Source organism: Haliotis asinina, chromosome 8, assembly GCF_037392515.1.
Source record: "Haliotis asinina isolate JCU_RB_2024 chromosome 8, JCU_Hal_asi_v2, whole genome shotgun sequence".
In the NCBI taxonomy this organism is placed as follows: domain Eukaryota; kingdom Metazoa; phylum Mollusca; class Gastropoda; order Lepetellida; family Haliotidae; genus Haliotis; species Haliotis asinina.
In genome coordinates this window covers 34,515,120-34,535,863 of record NC_090287.1, presented here as the reverse complement: position 1 = coordinate 34,535,863, position 20,744 = coordinate 34,515,120, and the positions used below count along the sequence as shown (strand labels likewise).

General features: G+C 42.3%; 3 protein-coding genes across 3 annotated transcripts; all 3 read left to right on the top strand.

Annotated features, from left to right (window-relative positions):
* The first annotated feature begins 1,879 nt into the window (after window positions 1-1,879).
* LOC137294993 (lysosomal proton-coupled steroid conjugate and bile acid symporter SLC46A3-like) lies at window positions 1,880-6,175 on the top strand. The gene is made up of 4 exons (XM_067826232.1): window positions 1,880-2,984; window positions 3,559-3,642; window positions 4,496-4,652; window positions 6,069-6,175. Exons 1-4 carry the CDS (start codon window positions 1,880-1,882, stop codon window positions 6,106-6,108), a joined length of 1,386 nt encoding a protein of 461 aa, XP_067682333.1. The 3' UTR covers window positions 6,109-6,175.
* Window positions 6,176-7,737: 1,562 nt separating this feature from the next.
* Window positions 7,738-12,792, top strand: LOC137294520 (lysosomal proton-coupled steroid conjugate and bile acid symporter SLC46A3-like). Its single transcript, XM_067825553.1, has 4 exons — window positions 7,738-9,190; window positions 9,467-9,550; window positions 11,619-11,775; window positions 12,285-12,792. The coding sequence occupies exons 1-4, from the start codon at window positions 8,071-8,073 to the stop codon at window positions 12,370-12,372; spliced, it is 1,449 nt and encodes a 482-aa protein (XP_067681654.1). The 5' UTR covers window positions 7,738-8,070; the 3' UTR covers window positions 12,373-12,792.
* Window positions 12,793-16,432: 3,640 nt separating this feature from the next.
* LOC137295035 (lysosomal proton-coupled steroid conjugate and bile acid symporter SLC46A3-like) lies at window positions 16,433-19,471 on the top strand. Its single transcript, XM_067826295.1, has 4 exons — window positions 16,433-17,561; window positions 17,896-17,979; window positions 18,653-18,809; window positions 19,198-19,471. The coding sequence occupies exons 1-4, from the start codon at window positions 16,433-16,435 to the stop codon at window positions 19,469-19,471; spliced, it is 1,644 nt and encodes a 547-aa protein (XP_067682396.1).
* Window positions 19,472-20,744: the final 1,273 nt, after the last annotated feature.

Below are 20,744 nucleotides of genomic sequence, written 5' to 3'. Positions count from 1 at the left end.
ACCTCTTAAAACCTCTGAACAAAGTCTGTTGGCAATCGACAGATATACACAGTGCCATCTTGAATCTTGTTGAAACAAAAGGCGAACTAACTTCTGGAAAAGTCTGATATTTATAAAAAAAATACATGCTGTTTCTGTGAATTACTCTTACATTTATCTACAAATTTGCGGACACTTGCCAGGTTGGAAACATTTTCATTGCTTGTACCTGGGACCGACTCGAGAAACCCCACTGTCCTTGACAGAATATGGCTGTATTCCTATAGTGCACACAAAAATTACTAATCTGCCTTTTGAACTCACACATCAAGGGTGAAAGGTGTGAGCTGGGCTGGTTTGTTTATTGCATCAGTCAGCTACACCAATTAACTTCTCATTGATCGACTTTGGATTATGTATACAAGATTACTGGGGGTTTTTTTTAATCTCATGTGACCAAGTTTCCTTCTTGAGTCATCGTGTGTATTTATGAGACAAATTTATGTAACCGGAAATCAAATGATGACAATTATAACAGGATATGTCGGAACAAACAAGTACTTCGAGTTATGCATAATATTCGAGACACCGGCATTCGACTCATCGGGATTTGACTGTTCATTTCAGAGACAAGATGTTAGTCTAAGCATCTAAGCAGGCCTCAAGCACTGCAGCAATATAAACGAATATATGGCAGTACCTTTCGCTTGAACAAAGGGTTCAGTTTTACCCTAGATCCAACGGAACTTTCCGGTCCTCTGTTACGTACTCCGTAGTCTGTAATAACAGACCTTGAAGCAAATATATCCAAGAAAGTCCACGCGAGTCTGAAAAATATGTCTTGATTTCCACAGCTTCAGGTCTCAGAGCTCCTTTTGATTATATTTTGTTAAATATACTATGAACATTCACACTGTAAAACATGTTCATTTCAGAGACTAGTTGTTAGTCTGCGTATTCTGATATACAGGACAAGACAATGAAACATGTAAGATACTCTGACCCCTGCGTTTATACGAGTAACCTCTAAATATCCTAAACGACATCTAGGTCAGCTCGCACACAAAATTCTCTCTCTCATTCCGCCTTGCTGGGTCTAAAGGGGGCGTCAGGCGGTGGTGTCACTGAGAGTGCAAGGTCACTGTGCAGGTCACTCAGTAGCAGAGCTTAATTAACGATGAGCCACGGGATAAACTGAGAAGGCGATATTTCCTGGAGGTTCATATTCCTAATGTTGTATCCTGTGGCAATGTAGATGTGGGAAATGTGCATGTGTGCCTACAATACCGAACAGTACGATTCATGAAGAGCAACTGAGTGAATTTTAACTCTTACAGAAAATGAAACCGTATGGAACCTTGCTGAAGTCAACCTCTGTGTCTGAACTAACATGATCTGTGAAGTGTTTGTGCTGTTTTAAGTTCGAGTCAGCACAACAATTTGTTCTATAATCCAAAAACGTTGCAAGTGAGTGATGTAGTATACTGTTACGTCGCTTTCAGCTCTATTCAAGTAATACTCCGTCGGAGTGTATCGGTACTGGGTTTCTCACTGTGTGCCAGTGTCTCCCCGGCCTGCGTTGGAATGAATATCCCCAAGCTGCTCTTAGCTGACGGCTTAGTCCCTAGACAAAGAGAAAATCTATCCTTTAAAGAGGCAAGTCTAGAACAGTGGACAATACTCAGGACCCGGTTACAGAGATGTTTTAAATTATAAGTTTAAGAAATCATCATTTAAACTATGAATTATCACCTTAGAGATTTGTGCAAGTCTAGGCTGGTCTGTACACCGAAAGCAATGAAGCGATATATATAGAAGCTCATCATAATTAAGACTGTTTGGCCGTTCCATGCACCATCTAAAGTGTTAACACCTACCACAGTCCGTCAAAGTCAGGATTATGGATGACGAACCACTGACTGACGTACTGCCGACAGGGACAGGAACCAATGTGAGGAACCTCATCGTCGTCAACATCATCGTTGGTATTCTAACATGTTCTACGAAGATATATGAGCCTGTGCTGGGTCAGTACGTGTACCACAGAGTTGCTGATGACGTTTTCGGAAACGACAGTCGTATAAAGAACTACAGCGTTCTGGCCCCGTGTTTCCAGAACACTTCCAATCCTGGATATGTTATGGTGGAGACTGTCCAGGAACGATCTTCCACTGTTTTGTGGCATTTCTCTCTACTTGGTGGACTCATCGCCAGTGTGGTTAATATAGGGCTCGGAGCTTATTCAGACATCGTCGGCAGAAAGTTTATTTTCATATCCTGCATTATTGGCCAGCTTGTGAGAAATGCCATTGCATCTTTGATAATCTGGTTCCACCTCAGTATAGACTACTTTTACGTTGTGCCATGTGTAGACGGGATGTTTGGAGGTTCGTGGGGTCTCATGCTGTTGGCGTATGCCTACATCGCCGACAACACCCCTCCACAACAGGCTCGATCATTTGGGATATTATTCTTGGAGTGCGTCAATGCTTTAGCTGAGGCAGCAGCATCTACTGCAGCGGGGTATTTCATCATTCGTTCAGGATTCTTCTACCCCTCGCTCCTTGCGTGTTGCCTGACGGTGTTTGGGATATGTATAGTGGCTATATGTTTAACAGACACTGTGGTGAATAATACCAACTACAGCAGATGTTCTTACATCTTCAACGTGTATCTCCTATTCGTGAAGGAACGGGACCGGCGACAACGGGTCCTGTTGTGGGTCGGCTTGGCAGCCTTCTTCTTCTCGGTCATCAGCACGTCCTCAGAGATCAACGTGGACCTCTTGTTCGTGATGAACCAGCCCTTCTGTTGGAGCCCCTTCCAGAACGGCATATACGATACAGTGAGCACCGTGGTACGGCGTACTGTAGGAACAGGCGTGGTTAAAGGACTACAGAAGTGCATATCCGATGAAGTGTTGGGGGTGTTGGGATCAGTGTTCGTCATCATCGGAGACGTCATGTTCGGACTGGCTACATCAGGCTGGATGTTGTATCTGGCATGTAAGTTACCTTTCAATAACTGATTTTGAAAATAATGCACAGTTCAAGTCTACACAAATGTAGAATATGTGACAGATTCCCACAGTTTCTGAAAGTAAAGAAAGTCTCGGGGTTCCTTTTATGATTATTTGTATGAACAGTCTTTTTCTTTGAAATCACGTTTATGCGTGTGTATCAAGAAAGATGAGACTGTTTAGCCAAATATATTTAACTAATGTAATGAATTGTATTACTCAAACACAGCTATTTCATTCAAAATTGGGGCCTTGAGGTAGCCCAATGGTAAAAGTGTCCGTTCGTCACACTGAAGACCCAAGTTCAATCCGACAGGGCTATAATGTGAGAAGCCCATTGTTGGTATTCCCCGCCCGTGTTATTGCAGGAATACAACTCACTCACTCTTTCAGTGTTAGAGCGCCTACTACACCTAGTCACCAAATGCCCAGTCTTGTCACGTGGTGTCATTTGCTACAGATGTGGACAAGCGTATTGTTGCTGTGTCATGTGATAACAACTGAGTTGGCCTAAACATTCCATTTATACACTAACTCCCAAATGACCTATTTTGTTCCAGTTCCTGGTGTGGGTCTTATTGGGTTCCTGGTGTCGCCTATGGCTCGAGGCATCATGTCTAAATTAGTTCCACCACAAAGACATGGTGGGTATTTGTCTGTTTAACTACATATGAAATAATTCTTATTTTAAGCTTTAATTTTACTTCCTACAACCCCGTAGATTAACCAACAACACGCTCTGGTGGTTGATGTATTAGGGCAATATCACGTGTCGTATTGTCTGATGTTTGGGATACAAAGAAACGTTATGCACCAGGAAAGTGTCATATACGACAATAATCAATATTGTTATCTTTCCTTGCATGATTTCGCCACTGTATGTCATTAAACCATGAGCACACAGAGAGAGAGCACCGTAACAATGTACAGCGCATGTATGTGCATCTATTCTGAAAATAAATGCACCAACAATGCATATGTATATTTCAATTTGAATGTTAACGTCTTCTATGACGTGGTTTCCACAGGATGTCACTCTTGTATACGACGTCAGTTTTGAACAATATAAGTGAATTTACAGTTGATATCGCTATGCCCGCGTTACATTTGTCTTCCCAAACTAGCTATAAACTGTAGACAAAATATATCTCAACCATGCAAACTGGTTAGTTCTTTTTTACCCATGGCATTATTTTACAGTTCACAATGGGAAAGATGGAATGAAGACTGCCAATAAACATAATATCACCCTCCTGTTCCATGCATGTAGTCGTGCATACGTCAAACGCCACACGTTTATCCTTTATGAAACGGCAGTGAGGGTAGGCTTGTTGGTAAACCGTTCAGTCTCACTCCGATGGCCACAAGGTGAGAAGCCCGTGTCTGGTGTACTTCACAGTACGATTGCCGTATTATTGCTACAGGCGGCGTAAAACTATACTCACACCATAGTAATTGTCATATTGTAATTGCATTGACACACTTTTCCCACGACAGGTGCTGTGTTTGCAAGTCTGGCCGTGGTCGAGTCTTTCAGCAGTGCGTTAGGTGCTGTGACCTTCAACAACATCTACAAGACTTCAGTCTCAGTCTGGGGAGGTGCTGTGTATGCTGCCATGGCAGCATCCCATTTCATAGCTCTGTGGTTCTTTCTGTAAGTGCTGTTATATTTTACAGTGACATCCAGACCTAATACGAGAACCTGAATAGTTTATACTTTTTAAGCGTTCAAAATAACCTTAAGTCTACCACACTATGTGGATCAGGCTACAATTTATGGTACAAATAATCTGGGTGGGCTGTTTTTGTCTTACTATTATATTCTATATATAATAAATAGAGATTATTGACCGAGTGTGTTTCCGTATCATTAATGTCATATTATTAAGGATAAAAATTGTATTCTGCGAGCCTTTGAGCATAATATAATTTTTATCCCTAATAATATGATATTAACGATACGGAAACACACTCGGTCAATAATCTCTTTATCATATAATGTGGTGCTTAAAAATAGTTTAAAAGTAGAGCAAAATACGTTTGAAGAGAATATAATGTATTCGTATGAATACATAGCATTGAAGCGAGGTCAAGGTCAGTGACCTTTCGCAACGGCGACATATGGTTGTGACCAGTCTCTTATATAGTCCAAACCTGAATAGGAACCTTGAATGACTTTTTCGTCTTGAAAGAACAAAACAAGATAATATTCAAGAGAAAGAGTGTGATAAGTAAGAAATAGGTTCTTGGTTCACAGACAAACAGTAGTGTGTTTGACAAGAAGTTCATATAACGAGAGGAAGTCAACGTTCGAAAACAGAACATCCTGAGATTTAGTCAGTGTCCTGGCTGCTATCAGACGATTGTCTTTCATCCGAGCCTCATATTCTGTACCTTCTGTTTGAACAAAGTATTCAGGTTCATCTTTTTCCAAAATTAACCACTGCAGTAATAACTCCAGCACCTCTATCGTCAACTCTGACTGAATCGCCAATATTGAATTTGGGGCAGCCATGTTTGTTTACAAATTCGCTCACGCAATGGAAAACCCCTCGAAAACTCCCGACAACGTCATCATTCAACGTTTACGTTGTGGGATTCGCATGACGTTGTATGGCGTTTTGTGAAATTAGTTCTAGTTTTTTTTACCTAATTCGCATATTTATTAGCTTTGTATACCATGTTTATTAGATTGGTTTATTGCATCGATAACACTCTCCATTATATCATAAATTCATTTCTGGGACTATTTATCAAATGCTTGTGAAGATGCGGTCTAGAATTGTTGTCTTCTGCAACCAATGCCTGAAAAGGGCGACCAACGGGATCGGGTAGTCAGACTCGCTAACTTGGTTTGACATATCATCATGTCCCAGTTACGTATATGTTCATGATGTTGATCATTAGATTGCCTGGTACAGGTCCGATTATTTACAGACCTCCGCCTTATAGCTGGAAGCTTGTTGAATGCGGACTTAAACAACAATCTAACAACCAAAAACAAAGCACTATTCCACCTTATTCATTTGAAATCCACGCACCGTTTTGAAAAGTTCTTGTTTTGTTTCAGAGCTTTCAGACTGGTGAACAAAGAACAGTATTCTACTTGAACCAACATAAACAGCCAATGACCAGAGACGTCATCATTTGCTGCATATGTATCACGTGATGCATTCCGTTATCCATCGATCTCAGGGAGGAAGTTGCACTCGACGTTCGCGTCTCGGCTGTGTACAATGCTGTCTCAAGAGTGAGCGAGTGAAATTGGTTTTACGCCGCTTTTAGCAATATTCCAACAATATCACGGCGGGAGACACCGGAAAATGGGCCTCACACATTGTACCCATGTGGGGAATCGAACCCGGGTCTTCGGTGTGACGAGCGAACGTTTTAACCACTAGGCTACCCCACTGCCCCCTGTCTCAAGAAATAGATCCACTATAATGATGTGTCAACAAAGTCAATTTGACCATCCGTCTCGTTAATCGCCTACTTCTTCACGGGTCAAAATCGATGGCTAAATGAATTAAATTTATGTATATACGATATCGAATACAAATGTACAGTGTATCAGTACAGTGTTTTTGTTATCATTTACTTGAGACACCATGCCACTTTCGCTGCCATGCATCACCAAATATTACATGGTTATAGATTTTTCCGAACTGGGAGCACCTGTTCGTATCATTTGTTTCTTATCTCAAACCTCAACAAGCAAGAGTATGGGCGGGCGAGGAGAAATAACGGGATGATTATTATAAATGTTTATCTATCATTGCAGATCTTATTTCATGAAATTTCAGAATTGAGAACACCCAGTAATAGTCTTTAAATTTATTTATGATGTAGATCAAGTCGCTTTGGTTCGGAAACAATTTAACACTTGTGGACGAAGACGGGTAACTTGACCTATAGGGAACAACAAAAGAAACGCTGAAATCTGATAAAAGCAAGCGTTCATGTTCATGTCATCTATTTGAAATCTTGACGAAAGAAAAGAGTTATTTGCTGTTCAATACATATTTGTTTGAGTGTGCAAGGAAAAAAATACTGAGTTTTGTTTTACGCCGCTTTTACCGAGTTTCCAGCAATACCACGGCTGGGGACACCAGAAATGTGCTTCACACAAGTTGGGGAATCGAACTCGGGCCTTCAGTGTGAAGAGCGAATGCTTTACCCACTGGGCTACTTACCCTAGCGCCCCTCCAACGAAAAGAATATTTTTTGGTCACATGAAAACATTGTCTATAGTAAAGATAAGAGAACATTTTATCATTTCACTTCGAATTAAAATTCAGGTAAGACAGGATAGAGGAAAATTCGGACAGCCTGACATGTATACAGGGACATAAATTTCACTTCGTATTCACATCAGAAACACGCAGCATGAAGTTATAAATACATTTATACCGGTAGCCATTTGATTGCGTGAGTTACATAAATGTGTAATAAATCATGTAACGTAATGGACATTTTACAACACACGTATATTGTTCTGCCACAGTTACTGTCTGTGTTATATAAAGTGACAGGGGAGAGACATATATACAGGGCTTACAAGCTAGTCACTATGGCAGAGAAATGCATAGTCACTGACGAGTGTAAACACAAGGTCCTCCGTGTTGTTACCCACTAGTAACCACACACCAGTTTAACCCCTTTGGGCGTAATGGAACGACGGATAATCTGAATGTTGATTCAAAGGAAAGTATCGTCTATTGCTAGGAAGGTGAAACACCTCTCTACAGAGACGCTGCTACGTTATGCCATTGAGGTCACTTCAGTGAGGTCACTTCAGTAAGGTCACATTGAGGTTAACGATGAATGTATAAACACGCGGCACATGGACGGATCAATACAAGCAACGAGGCGTGAACAACGCTAGCAGCGTGTTCGACTGACAAACCAGGCGGTTAATCAAAACCAGGTTTATTGAGAACACAGCTTGGATTGTCACAGGACGTACAGGTGGACGGTGGCATGGCAGACATATGTTTAACCCAGGTATGACTTTATTTATAGATACGACCACGTGTGTATGTTTTGTATAAGGAAAGCATAACTGTGTCAGTATGGAGGACGAACCACTACTCCTGCCCAATGACGGGAAAAGCCGTAATGGAGACAAATCCAACGTCAAGAACCTCCTTTTCCTGAATGGCGTGATGTTCATATTGACGGTGTCAAGCAACCTGTTCCTACCTGTCATGAGCCAGTATTTGTATCATCGAGTATCGGAGGATGTGTTCAACCACACTTTGGTCAACACCTCAACAACACAACCGTGTTACCGGAACAAAACAGACCCGGGTTATATGCTCCAGGAAAAGGCCCAGCAAGTCACCGCGGAGAAACAGATGCAGTTCACGATGTTGAGAAGCGCCCTGGCTATCCTCAGTAACATCATGTTGGGTGCTTATTCCGATTCAGTCGGTCGAAAATTCCTGTTTGTGGCTCCCATGACAGGTCAGCTGATAAGATCCGCCTTCACGTCTGTTATCATCAAATGCAGGCTTGACCTGAACTTTCTCTTCTTGTCCGAAGGCATAGATGGTCTCCTGGGAAGCTATTACGGAATTTTACTCGCGTCCTATACATTCACCGCCGACAATACCCCAGCAACGGGGTCACGTACCATCGGTATCGCCGTTGTCGACCTCACGGAATTCTTCGCCACCTCCCTTGTCTCAATAGCCAGTGGTTATTTTATCCAGGATGTCAATTTCTTCTACCCGGCTCTCACGGCCACACTGGTGTGTTTGGTGGCTCTTCTTATTGTCACACTGTTCCTCCCGACACGCACATATGCTAGGGAGAGAAGATCGACATGGATGAGTCCAGTGGAAGGACTTAAAAGAGTGTTTGGTTTTTATGTTCTTGATAACAGCGCCTTAAAGAAAGCGTGCTTCATCCTTATTTTGCTTACTTTTGTGTTTAACGTCATCAGTGCTTTGGGAGGGTCTAACATTGACACATTGTTTCTCCTGAATGCGCCGTTTTGCTGGACTCCCGAAAAACTGGCATATTACATGACAGCCTTCACGGTGTTATGTCCCTTGATAGGAGTGCCCTTAACCAGACTGCTCCAAGTGTGCCTGATAGATGAGGTCATTGCCGTCATAGCAACAACAGCAGCCGTCGCAAGTGATGTCATACACTCATTTGCATCGACGGATGTCATTATGTATATAGGTAAGTGCCTTTTGTAATCATCGGGGAGGTAGGGTAGCTATGTAGTTAAAGCGCTCGCTCGCCACCAGGGTTCGATTCTCTACATCGGTACAATGAGGTCCATTTCTTCTGTCCCCCGAAGTGATATTACTGGAATATTGCTACAAGCGGCGAGAACTAAAGAAAAATAAAACAAAATATTGTAATCATGGCCAGTTTTTTTGTTACGAGTTTGAAAATGTTTCAGTGACAAGAGCCTAATGTCATTTCATTGACCTGTATATGTAAATGTTTCAGTTGTAGGAGTGTCGTCAATCGGTAGCACTCTGTCAAGTATCACCCGAGCCATCATGTCCCGCATGGCGCCACCCGACAGACAAGGTAAGTTACACCACGTACCCTTGAAGCTCCGGTTTAGAACTGGTCTTCAGCAGCCCTTTCGAGACGACTAACGGGATGAGGTGGTCAGGTGGTTAGGTGATCACTCGGCTTGCCTGGTCGAGACTGGATTAAATAGAGACCGCCGCCATCTATAGTTGGAATATTGCTGAGCACGGATTTAACCAACAAAGAAAACGAAACAGTGTTTCGCCAAGAGTTGTTTTATGTTGTCTTGTGTTGTCTTTGCGTCCCTTGCTTCATAGAGAAATATGACAACCCAGTAAGCACGAATAGAAAGAAAAGATACGGGATGTACATGTCTTAATGACAGTAAATCAGACACATTCGGAAAGTCACCAACGAATCCAGTTTAGTCGCTGTGCACATTTCTTACAAGTTCCGATATTGCCTGTGTCGCTTTACTACTGGAACATGTTCCTATATCGCCTGTGTAGCTGTAGTACAGGGAATGTGTTCCTATATCGCCTGTGTAGCTGTACTACTGGAACTGTTCCTATATCGCCTGTGTAACTGCCCTACTGGAATATGTTCCTATATCGCCTGTGTAGCTGTACGACTGGAACATGTTCCTATATCGCCTCTGTAGCTCTACTACTGCAACATGTTCCCATATCGCCCGTGTAGCTGTACTACTGGAACATGTTCCTATATCGCTTGTGTAGCTGTCCTACTGGAACATGTTCCTATATCGCCTGTGTAGCTGTACTACTGGAACATGTTCCTATGTCGCCTGTGTAGGTGTATTAATGGAACATGTTCCTATATCGCTTGTGTAGCTGACCTATTGGAACATGTTGCTATATCGCCTGTGTAGCTGTACCACTGGAACATGTTCCTATATCGCCTATTAATGCGAGGCCCGGGAGCCAAGATGCTGTATAGGTGTCCTACTGTTACATACTCCGATATCACCTATGTAGCTGTCCTATCGGCACATGTTCCGATATAGTCTATGCAAGCTTGTTATGTTCCGATTCTATCAGTGTTCTCGTCCCACTTGTACCAGTTCGCGGGATACATGTGTCGCAGTTAAGGTTGTCAGTTTGTCGGTATCTCTATACTATTGTTAGACGTTTAATATTCTCTGAGTTTGCTGTCAAAGAACTATTGTTAGAGGTCCATTTTTGGGGTCACTGCTTTTCACTGCCGTTGTTCTACTGTGTCAGCATTATTGTACTATTGCCCTCTGTTCACTATCTTACTTATATTCAGAACTGAGGAGCTGCATTGCTAGTATTCCTAGAGATTCATTTTTACAGATGCTGTTTCGAGGGTGTCCAAGAATTTTCGTCAGGATAGATGTAATACAGATACCGGTTTCATGTTCACCAGTAAAGCTGTACCTTTGTTTCTTGTACTCCATTCTCTAGCATAGCTCAACAGTTGCTATTGGCTCACTATGGATATCCTGTTTCACATGGCTGTATCAATAAGCGTTGCTTTTAGCCACTGTGAATTTGCTTATGTTACAAGGTCTTCATTCGTCATTTTAACTATGTTATTGTAACAGGTTCACTCCTCGATGGTGTTGCTGCACTACTGTTAGAAGTTCACCATGCGACAGTTTAGCTGTACTGTTGTTACAGGTTTACTATGTTCTAATGTAGCTGTACTATTCCTACACGTTCATCATTCACCATTGTAGCTGTACTATTGTTACAGATTCACTGTTCTCGAGTGTAGATGTAATATTATTATAGGTTCCCGATACTTCAGAGTAATTGTACTATTCCTGCAGGTTCACCATTCTCCATTGTAGCTGTACTATTCCTACAGGTTCACCATTCTCCATTGTAGCTACTATTCCTACAGGATCACCATTCTCCATTGCAGCTGTACTATTCCTTACAGGATCAGCATTCTCCATTGTAACTGTACTATTCCTACAGGATCACCATTCTCCATTGTAGCTGTACTATTCCTACAGGATCACCATTCTCCATTGTAGCTGTACTATTCCTACAGGATCACCATTCTCCATTGTAGCTGTACTATTCCTACAGGATCACCATTCTCCGTTAGAGTAATTGTACTATAATTGTTACAGGTTCACTCTTCGCCAGTATCGCGGTGGTGGAGACAATCTGCTCGCTAGTCGGAACTCCTTTATTCAGCAACATCTACCAGAGCACTGTTGTCATGTGGAGAGGCCTCGTCTTCGTCGTTATGGCTGGAATGCACGTCGTTGCTGCCGTCATCCTCGTGTATGTATCTCAAATTTCAGACGCTTAAGGGTGACATTACACTTCATTCTCATAACATTATTTGTTTGTTTGTGTGCGTGTTTACTTTTGCACTCTGCAGTGATATAGCTAAGAGGCGTCTGTAAATTATTAGATCGGTATCACAAAATCCAGGGATCAATATCATGAGCATCGATCTAGGGAATTGGGAGTTTGACCACCCGATCACGTTAGTCGCCTCTCACGACAAACATGGATTGCTGAAGTCCAATTCTAACCCTGATCTTCACGGGTCGCTGACAACATTGACTAACACTCAGCTATCCGTTGATGCATGTCTCTTGACGTATGAACACACATATAAAAGAAACTTTCAAACGAAACGAATTACGATGGCCGATTTTCGCTTACAACCCTTTTAGCTATGTGAAACGTTGCTATTAAGTGCTGTAAATATATGGTTTCGGAATCAAATATGAAACAAAGGTTAAATATAGAAATGTGTCACATTCCTGCCATTATCTCCACAGGATATTCATCTTTGTATCACGCCCAGTGAGAAAGGAACAGAAGAGGACCAGGGAATTAAATGTTCAGGAGGAGGACCCGGGGAGCTAGCCCAAGAGGACATCTGGGGCTGGAAGAGAAAGACTTGTCTGATATTCTGACAAATTGTGGAACACTGCTACTCGTCACTGGCACCACGAGTTTTTCACTGTTCAAGGTTCATCAGTAGCGGTTATCTGATCGTGTTTGGTTGGATCCGTCCATCGCTTCACACACTGTTCCGGAAAAATTTCAGCAACATGGAATGAGAGATGCTAAGATCCAGGTATAAAATGAACAATTCAATCAGAGTGGGCAGTAGCAGGGTTAAATAATGCTGAAGTGAAACTCATGTTTCCATGTTGGGCGTGTGATGATGAAGTGCGACACAAACACCGCCAAGGCGTTCCCAGTAATTGGGGGAAATTGTTTGACTGATTGTTGATTGCTTTTTGTTTAACGCCGCACTCTACATGGCCACGCACCCGTGAAGGTTCCGGGGTAGAATAGGCCTTCAGCAACCCATGCTTGCCATAAAAGGTGACTATGCTTGTCGTAAGAGGCGACTAACGGGATCGGGTGGTCAGACTAGCTGACTTGGTTGACACATGTCATCGGTTCCCAATTGCGCAGATCGATGCTCATGTTGGTGATCACTGGATTGTCTGGTCCAGACTCGATTATTTACAGACCGTCGCCATATAGCTGGAATTTTGCTAAGTGCGACGTAAAACTAAACTCACTCACTCACTCACTATATGGCCACGTTCTGTAAATGATGGACCAGACATCTAGTGATCAATATTATTGACACCGTTCTGTGCAACTGAGATACATTTTTTTCAATCAAGTCATCGAGCCTAACCGCCAGATCATGTTCGTCGCCTCGTACGACAACCGCACTTGGGATACGATGTCATGTGTCAACCAAGTCTGCGAGCCTGATCACCCGATCCCGTTAGTCGCCTTTTACGACAATCAGGCAAATTCTAACAAGATCTTCACGGGTCCTAAATGGTATTCATCACTGTAGATAACTACACTACACATGACTGAAAGATCAAGTGTAGAAAACTAAACCACCTTTATAACGAACTGCTTTGAAATACGATGCACATCTTTGTCTAATTACCTATAAAGTACTTCGGTTAAGACGAATTACGATAGTGGTAAACTTTAGTTCGTTTTGGCCGTATTTTGATGGATATGCATGGTTTTCACGACCATATCAAGAAGTAGTCGACATTTCAAGGCATCCGGCAAAGCGGGTTTCCCATTCAAAGCCGCTTTTAAAGAAAACTCATTCACTCACTCATTCACAGGAGAAATTCGTGAAACAATCAATATTTCAATGAAGTCATTTATGTAATTATTTCATGGATGTATAGGCAAGAAACATGTGAATCTAAACACCCACTGAAGTGTATTTTTGAGTGAGTGGGGTAAGATTTAACATCGCAATTGCGATGATCCACAGTATTCAGGTGATGAACACAAGTTTCTTTCCTCTTTGATAATTATTGTGGCTCAGTTTGAGGGCTTTCAGAAGACAAAGAATTTTTAACTTTGCCATTTTATATAATTTCACGTACATGTTTTTTATCCAGAAATAAAACTGTTTTTACTGGAAGTGTTCTTTCGCAAGGAAAGTATTTCAAGAAGGAGTTCCGTGACTAGTTTAGTTACCTCATCAATATGAGGGGCATAATCCGGGAAAACATCCTCTTGTGTGCATTTGGTCACAATCTGCTCGATAAAATCTGGGCCATCACAGTCCTCCTCTGAAACATCAGAGTAACCGTCTCCACTGAACTTCACTGCATGTCCGCTTTGTTTACTTCCGGATCAATCGGAAGATGTCGTAAAACTTCGGATTTTTCTGGCATTTGCGGTGATCTGCCTGATATTTTCTGACTGACATTGGGCACTGTTGCACCACATCTGATTGTTGTTGTTGATGCCTCATCATAGTATTCAGAGACATTAACCTTGCGTCAAAGGGAGACGTGCCTGTGCATGTCCGTGTGGGCTTCGCCGTCTCAGGATCCAACAAAGTAGCTGGCACTTTGACTACTTTCAGTAGTACCAACGCCTGAACATTCCACTGTCCTCATGTTATAGTGAGTTTGTCTCCCAGCGAGAGCACTGTAATCCACTTTTGAAGATACCAGTGTATCTGCCAGTTCAAAAATACTGTGGCGTGTCGTCTTCACGACCTCATCGCCAAATTCTTTGTCTCCCCTGCAGGGCATCGCCATATTGGTAATACCAGGCGAACAGACCACGACCCGCGGCCGTATAGGTCAAATAGCTTCGTAGCTTCGTAAACTTCGATAACACTGTCCATAAGACTCTGTGAACCTGACCAGAAGAACTTACTGCACACTATCCTCGTAGCATTTCCATCGAAACACCAAAACACTGAAGATATTCGCAATATTCAACTAAGTCGAAACTCTTGCCACCCACCGATTCCTGGAAACACGCGTACTGATTAGTGTGCGCATGCGCACCTCTCATGGTATTCCGAAAGTACGGAATAGGGAGGTGGAATGGTTGTGTCACCAAACCTGGATACCACTAGGAGTTTGGGATATACAAAACTTAAGACACCAAGAATAACAAAAAGTTGAATAACTTTGTCCTTGTGAAGGAAGCGTGATATTTCGTAAGCGAAGTCCTATTTTGACCTTCTGCATATGAGTGTATTCAAAATAATTGTATAATTACCGTTTTCCACGACGCCCTCTACAAAGTCTGGACTGCACCATTAATGGACGTCTAAGTCAAAAACACAAGCAAAACGAAGACGCTAAGGACCGAACCACCCTGTCATGTCGCATGGAAAATTACTGTGTCTGTGTCAACACTTGGACTACGTTGTTCTCAGGTGTTACACAATATCGTTACATTCATTACATATTCCACGTTTCATACTTACAAAATCAAAATGACACATTGGTAGGAAGTGATTAGCCTTCTGTTTACGTATCACCCGACTTCACCCGGTACCCAGGTGCGCCGTTCTTTGTCAGAATGTCTTGTACTAATCTCGGTGCAGTGGTTGATCCTAGAGTCTTCTCTCTGTGCTGAGGTTTCAAGGCTCTTCACTTGGTTGACACTATATCTGCATCAGCACAGATGATCAGCACTGACGTTGACATTGGTGCCCCCAACATCTTTGTCGCTTTTTCAGATACCTCTGGAATGCTTTGTTTGTGTTACGCTGTGATTATTCACATACATCGAAAGAGAATTATCAAAGAAAAATTAAAATTACATCCAACCATGAAGAGCAACTCAAGTTGAGGTGATTAAAGTTCATTATGACTTCAGTTATACCAATCGCTCGGGGAGGTCAATGCATTCTTGTGATCTCAAAATCCATTCGAGGGGTACAGATTCGTAGGCTTTGTCTACTCAACATATTGAGAGCTGGTAAGTTTTTGCCTCTGTTATCAACCAGCCATTAATCTTTGCAACCCTTTGTATCCCTTTCAATTTTTTGTGGCACCGTTGGAATATGTGCTGTATCCAAGCATCCCTTTAAGAGTTTACATGACAGATATAAGTGGCACCAACAAGACACAAATATTATTAACAAGACATTGATCCAGGGCGGTGGGGTAGGACAGTGGGTCATCACACCGAAGACCCGTGTTCGATTACCCACATGGGTGCAATGTGTGAAGCCCATTTCTGGTGTCCCCCGACGTGATACTGCTGGAATAGTGCTAAAAGAAGTGTAAATCCCAGCTCACCCAAAAACATCCGGCAGTCATCCAGACCCAACAAATTCCAGACTTGCACATAAAGGGCAAATCGATCTGTTTATATAATAACCCCTCAAAATACCATGTCTTAAACCATCGTTACTTTCATATATGTCAGTAGGATATACTAGTGCTCTTTCAACTATGTCCACGATGTACTAATATCACCTCAGTCACACGCAATGGTGAATGATGCCTGTTGGATATCACATGCTCACTGTTAGGTCTCGGTATCTTAGTGTGTTATCACAAGCCACGGGTGCATATGGGTAGATGTTGTGTCATATCTATGTATCACTACGTGACATAATTTGTGGCGATATCTCCAGTAGTATAGGGAGCAATGCACAACATACAACATGGAAACAGAACCGCTCCTGCAGAAGACGGAGGAGTCCCCCGAATCTGGAGTCAGGAAATCTCAAATCAACAATCTCCTCTTTGGAAATATGATATTGTTCATGATGGTTACTGCGGGAACGATGTACATTCCAGTGTTGAGTCAGTATGTCTACAAACGGGTGACAGAGGACTTGTTTCGTAATCAAACTCTGGCAGGAAAAGGACCAACGAATCAAGCATGTTACCTGAACACGTCAAATCCAGACTACATACTTCAGGAGAAGGCACAGCAGATCGCTGCAGACAAACAAATGCAGTTTACAATTTTGAAAAGTAGTCTCGGCATCGTCAGCAATATTATGCTTGGTTCCTACTCGGACTCTGTTGGACGCAAGCTCCTCTTTGCAGCGCCTCTAACTGGTCAGTGTTTGAAATTCGGAATTTCAGCAATCATCATTTACTGGAACATGGATATCAATTTGTTCTTTCTAGCTGAAGGTGTAGGCGGGATAACAGGGGGCTATTTCGCTTTTCTGATTGCATCATATGCCTATACTGCTGACAACACCCCAGCAACAGGTGCTCGAACCATGGGCATAGCCTTCGTGGAGTTCTTTGAGAAAATAGGAGTTGCTGCCTCAGCAACAGCAACAGGCTACTTCATCCAAGACGTGAACTTCTTCTACCCGTCACTGACTGCCACGTTGATTGTTCTTCTGGACCTCTTATTGGTGGTGACTCTGCTGCCCGGTAGAAAAATGCCTCAAAGACCAAAGAGCAATTGGATTACACCTCTTGAAGGATGTCGACGTGTCTTCGGATTTTATGTCCTGGAGGGTAGTATACGGAAGCGAATATGCTTCGTATTAGCTATCTTGATATTCGTTTTTACTGCCTTACCAGTCGTTGGGGCGACTAATATTGACATACTTTTCAAACTGAACCTTCCATTTTGCTGGACACCTGAGAAAATAGGTTACTACAGTACAATCGGTTCAGTGGCGCAACAAGTGATCGGTGTTCCGTTGACGCGACTGTTGCAGTGTTGCTGTATCGATGAGGTGATCGGAGTGATCGATTTAGTGGCGATGGGGGCAGCAGAGGGCCTACAGTCAATTGCAAGCACAGACTGGATGATGTATGGGCGTAAGTAGTCCGTGAAATAAATATATCACTTTGAAAAAATGTGTTTTGATTAAATGTAATCCGCATCCGCTTTTGGCACATCATATTGTTATCAATTATGGGTGTCATTTCAGATTGACGAGTTTGTAATCATAAATACTGAAAAGTGATGAAAAGATTCATTTTTCCACGAATAGTCCAAATCCATTATTATTCAAACTATTCAGTCCACGTTATGCTTCTCGTTTAAAGTTTAATATACAATGTTGACTGTAACACATCAAAATGCTCAACAGTTTGAATCATAAAGTTGTTCATTATTCATAACTCTAATATTAGCATCATGTTCTTCCAGTTGCATGCATCAAGATCCCTGCTGCCACGATGTTTCCGATCATCCGCTCCGTTATGTCCCGGTTAGCTCCATCTAACAAGCAAGGTCAATATGTATATGGAGATTATATCACAAGGCAAATCCAGTTAGGCTCCTTCACTGGTAGTCTATGAAATGAGACTCATATTTGACACTAGAATGACTTTTGGCTCCGTCGGATCAAAAAAAAATGTACATTGTAGGTCCCTTGTAGACAGGTATATTCATTCTGTTCCTTGTAAACAGGTATACTCATTCTGTTGTTCATTTTCAACACGTTTTGAATGAATACATGCGTATGAATTATGTCCCTTATATGGTTCGTTTGGGAAAACACCTTTTACAAAACCTTATCTTCAGGTAGATTACGGGCATCTTACCCTGACACCTGTTTAGTCCATCAGTCACTATATATTACTTTACCAGCGCCCAAAAAAAACCCCTGCAATAGACGCTTAGTTAGTTGCTTTGTCGTTTCAAGCCGCTCTTAGCAATATTCCAGCTATATGTCGGATGTCTCTAAATAATCGAGTCTAGACCAGACATTCCAGTCACCAACGTCATGAGCATCGATCTACACAATTGCGATACGATGACATGTGTCAACCAAACCTGACCAGCCGGTCCCGTTTCACCCGAAGCTTGGGTGCTGAAGTCCAATTCTATCCCGGATCTTCATGAGTATGGTATAGATAGAGTATTGCTGACACCTGCATATATCTGCGTACTATTGTTGCAGGTGCCCTATTCGCTAGTATTGCGGTGGTGGAGACGATATGCTCCTTGGTGGGGACTTCTGTCTTCAGTGACATCTACCAGAACACGGTGATGATATGGAGAGGGATGGCTTTCGCCGTCATGGGAGGTACACATGTCACCGGTGCCATTGTTCTTTTGTGAGTATTTAAAACGCGTACGCGTCTTTACCATATTCACAATCCAGAAACGTTTTTAAACGTTTAACAATATTCCAACCTGTGGATATTGAGCGTGAGCTGACCGCTAACCAACTGTTGGTAAGAGGTGGCCAAGGATATCGAGTACCTTGCTTTTGTTGTTTGCACGTCACGATCTCCAGCTGCAGGTATTCTTGTCTTGTTAATTTTGACTATGAGTGTTTTAAGTAATAAAACCCAAATTTTCATATCAGCGTGAATCAATGTTTGTGATCATGATGATTTACAAACAGCGCGGGACAAATATCATCATATCAAGTGAGATATCATCAACACCGTTGGCTAATCCTCAAAAGGATGTAATTGTCACGCCGAGTCTCTGTTTCAGGATCTATATATTCGTGTCAAAACCGATCAGACAGAAGCGAGATGTTCTGGAGGTTCAGCGTGATGTTCAGCAGGATCTGTCTGGGGCTCATGTTCAGCGCGTGGTTACAGTGCACCAAGGGACACAGACAGACCTAACCATTGATCCAGACACGCACGTGCCTTCGCTGTCATCGGCAGGCCTAGAGGTGACAGAGGTCACCAGGACGGGTATACACGTGCATGTTCAGTCAGAGTTTGGCGAAGAGGATGGGCGCTACATTACAGAGGACTAGAAGATTTTGTGAATTCGTGACACCAACAAATCTCCTCACAATGGGAAATGCTCCCATTTTGACATTACGTTTTGGTTCAAGGACAGACTACACACACTCGCGTGCCCATGCACGAACGGACACGCTCACACATATATATGTATTATTTATGTATTTAAGTATTTATATACCACAAAGTGCTTTCATTACATGTACGTTAACAATTATCACTCACGTTATAAAGCTACATTTTAAAATGCCGTGGACCATGTGTTTGTGTTTCAGAAACAAAACAAAGCCGAAGACCAGTCATAAACGCACAGTCAGTATTAACCTCAACTACATGACAAAAGTCCTCTATTGTACTACAGTGAATATATATATTACACACCACGTTATTTTAAGTTCTGAAAGTAATTATATTCATAGACAAACATACCGATGATCGCTTTCACAGAAACGTGTGATTATGTAATTTCATATGGACACGACGAACACAGAGAAATGGAAAATGACAGCAACACAAAACCTGCAAGGAGCTGGTTCAGTCACTGTTCACGCTGTCTCCAGAAACCTTTAATAACGTCACAATTCAGGCAACAAAGGAATACCCTTTCAGGAGGAGTTTCAAGAACAGAGGATACATCATCATCGTGCCTTTTGCTCAACTTCCTTTCGTTCGTTCTGTCAGGGTGAGTGAGTGAGTGAGTGAGTTTACTTTTACGCCGCACTCAGCAATATTACAGCTATATGGCGGTGGTCTGTAAATAATCGAGTCCGGACCAGACAATCCAGTGATCAACAACATGAGCATCGATCTGCGCAATTGGGAACCTATGACATGTGTCAACCAAGTCAGAGAGCCTGACCACCCGATCCCGTTAGTCGCCTCTGACGACAAGCTGAGTCGCCTTTTATGGCAAGCATGGGTTGCTGAAGGCCTATTCTACCCCGGGACCTTCACGGGTCCGTTCTGTCAGGGGGTTCGATGACCACATTTGAGATTTTTTTTTTTTTTTTTTTTTTTTGCGTAGGCACACAACGCTGTGTTATTGTTGACCGTAACTGACATCTTGGTATGACGTCCATGCAGTCAAACAATATTTCTTGAAAATAGTCCATGTTATACATTTAGAACAGTTTCAAGCTTGAAATCATGAAATGAAATGCTGATGTGTAAAACATAACATCATGTATCGTCTCAACACGTCTCAAGTATGCAGAACTGTTTTCGAGGAACACTTTTGTACACAACGTGTATTTTCAATACTTTATTCATTTTATGTCTGTGGAT

What these genes read in the sequence shown, in the direction of transcription:
- LOC137294993 (XM_067826232.1), top strand. Translation starts at nt 1,880, where the DNA reads ATGGATGACGAACCACTGACTGACGTACTGCCGACAGGGACAGGAACC. An exon ending in CTGGATGTTGTATCTGGCAT is followed by an intron (nt 2,985 to 3,558) that starts GTAAGTTACCTT and finishes ATTTTGTTCCAG; the next exon opens with TTCCTGGTGTGGGTCTTATT. An exon ending in ATAGCTCTGTGGTTCTTTCT is followed by an intron (nt 4,653 to 6,068) that starts GTAAGTGCTGTT and finishes GTTTTGTTTCAG; the next exon opens with AGCTTTCAGACTGGTGAACA.
- LOC137294520 (XM_067825553.1), top strand. Translation starts at nt 8,071, where the DNA reads ATGGAGGACGAACCACTACTCCTGCCCAATGACGGGAAAAGCCGTAAT. An exon ending in GGATGTCATTATGTATATAG is followed by an intron (nt 9,191 to 9,466) that starts GTAAGTGCCTTT and finishes TAAATGTTTCAG; the next exon opens with TTGTAGGAGTGTCGTCAATC. An exon ending in GTTGCTGCCGTCATCCTCGT is followed by an intron (nt 11,776 to 12,284) that starts GTATGTATCTCA and finishes TTATCTCCACAG; the next exon opens with GATATTCATCTTTGTATCAC.
- LOC137295035 (XM_067826295.1), top strand. Translation starts at nt 16,433, where the DNA reads ATGGAAACAGAACCGCTCCTGCAGAAGACGGAGGAGTCCCCCGAATCT. An exon ending in AGACTGGATGATGTATGGGC is followed by an intron (nt 17,562 to 17,895) that starts GTAAGTAGTCCG and finishes ATGTTCTTCCAG; the next exon opens with TTGCATGCATCAAGATCCCT. An exon ending in AGCTCCATCTAACAAGCAAG is followed by an intron (nt 17,980 to 18,652) that starts GTCAATATGTAT and finishes CTATTGTTGCAG; the next exon opens with GTGCCCTATTCGCTAGTATT.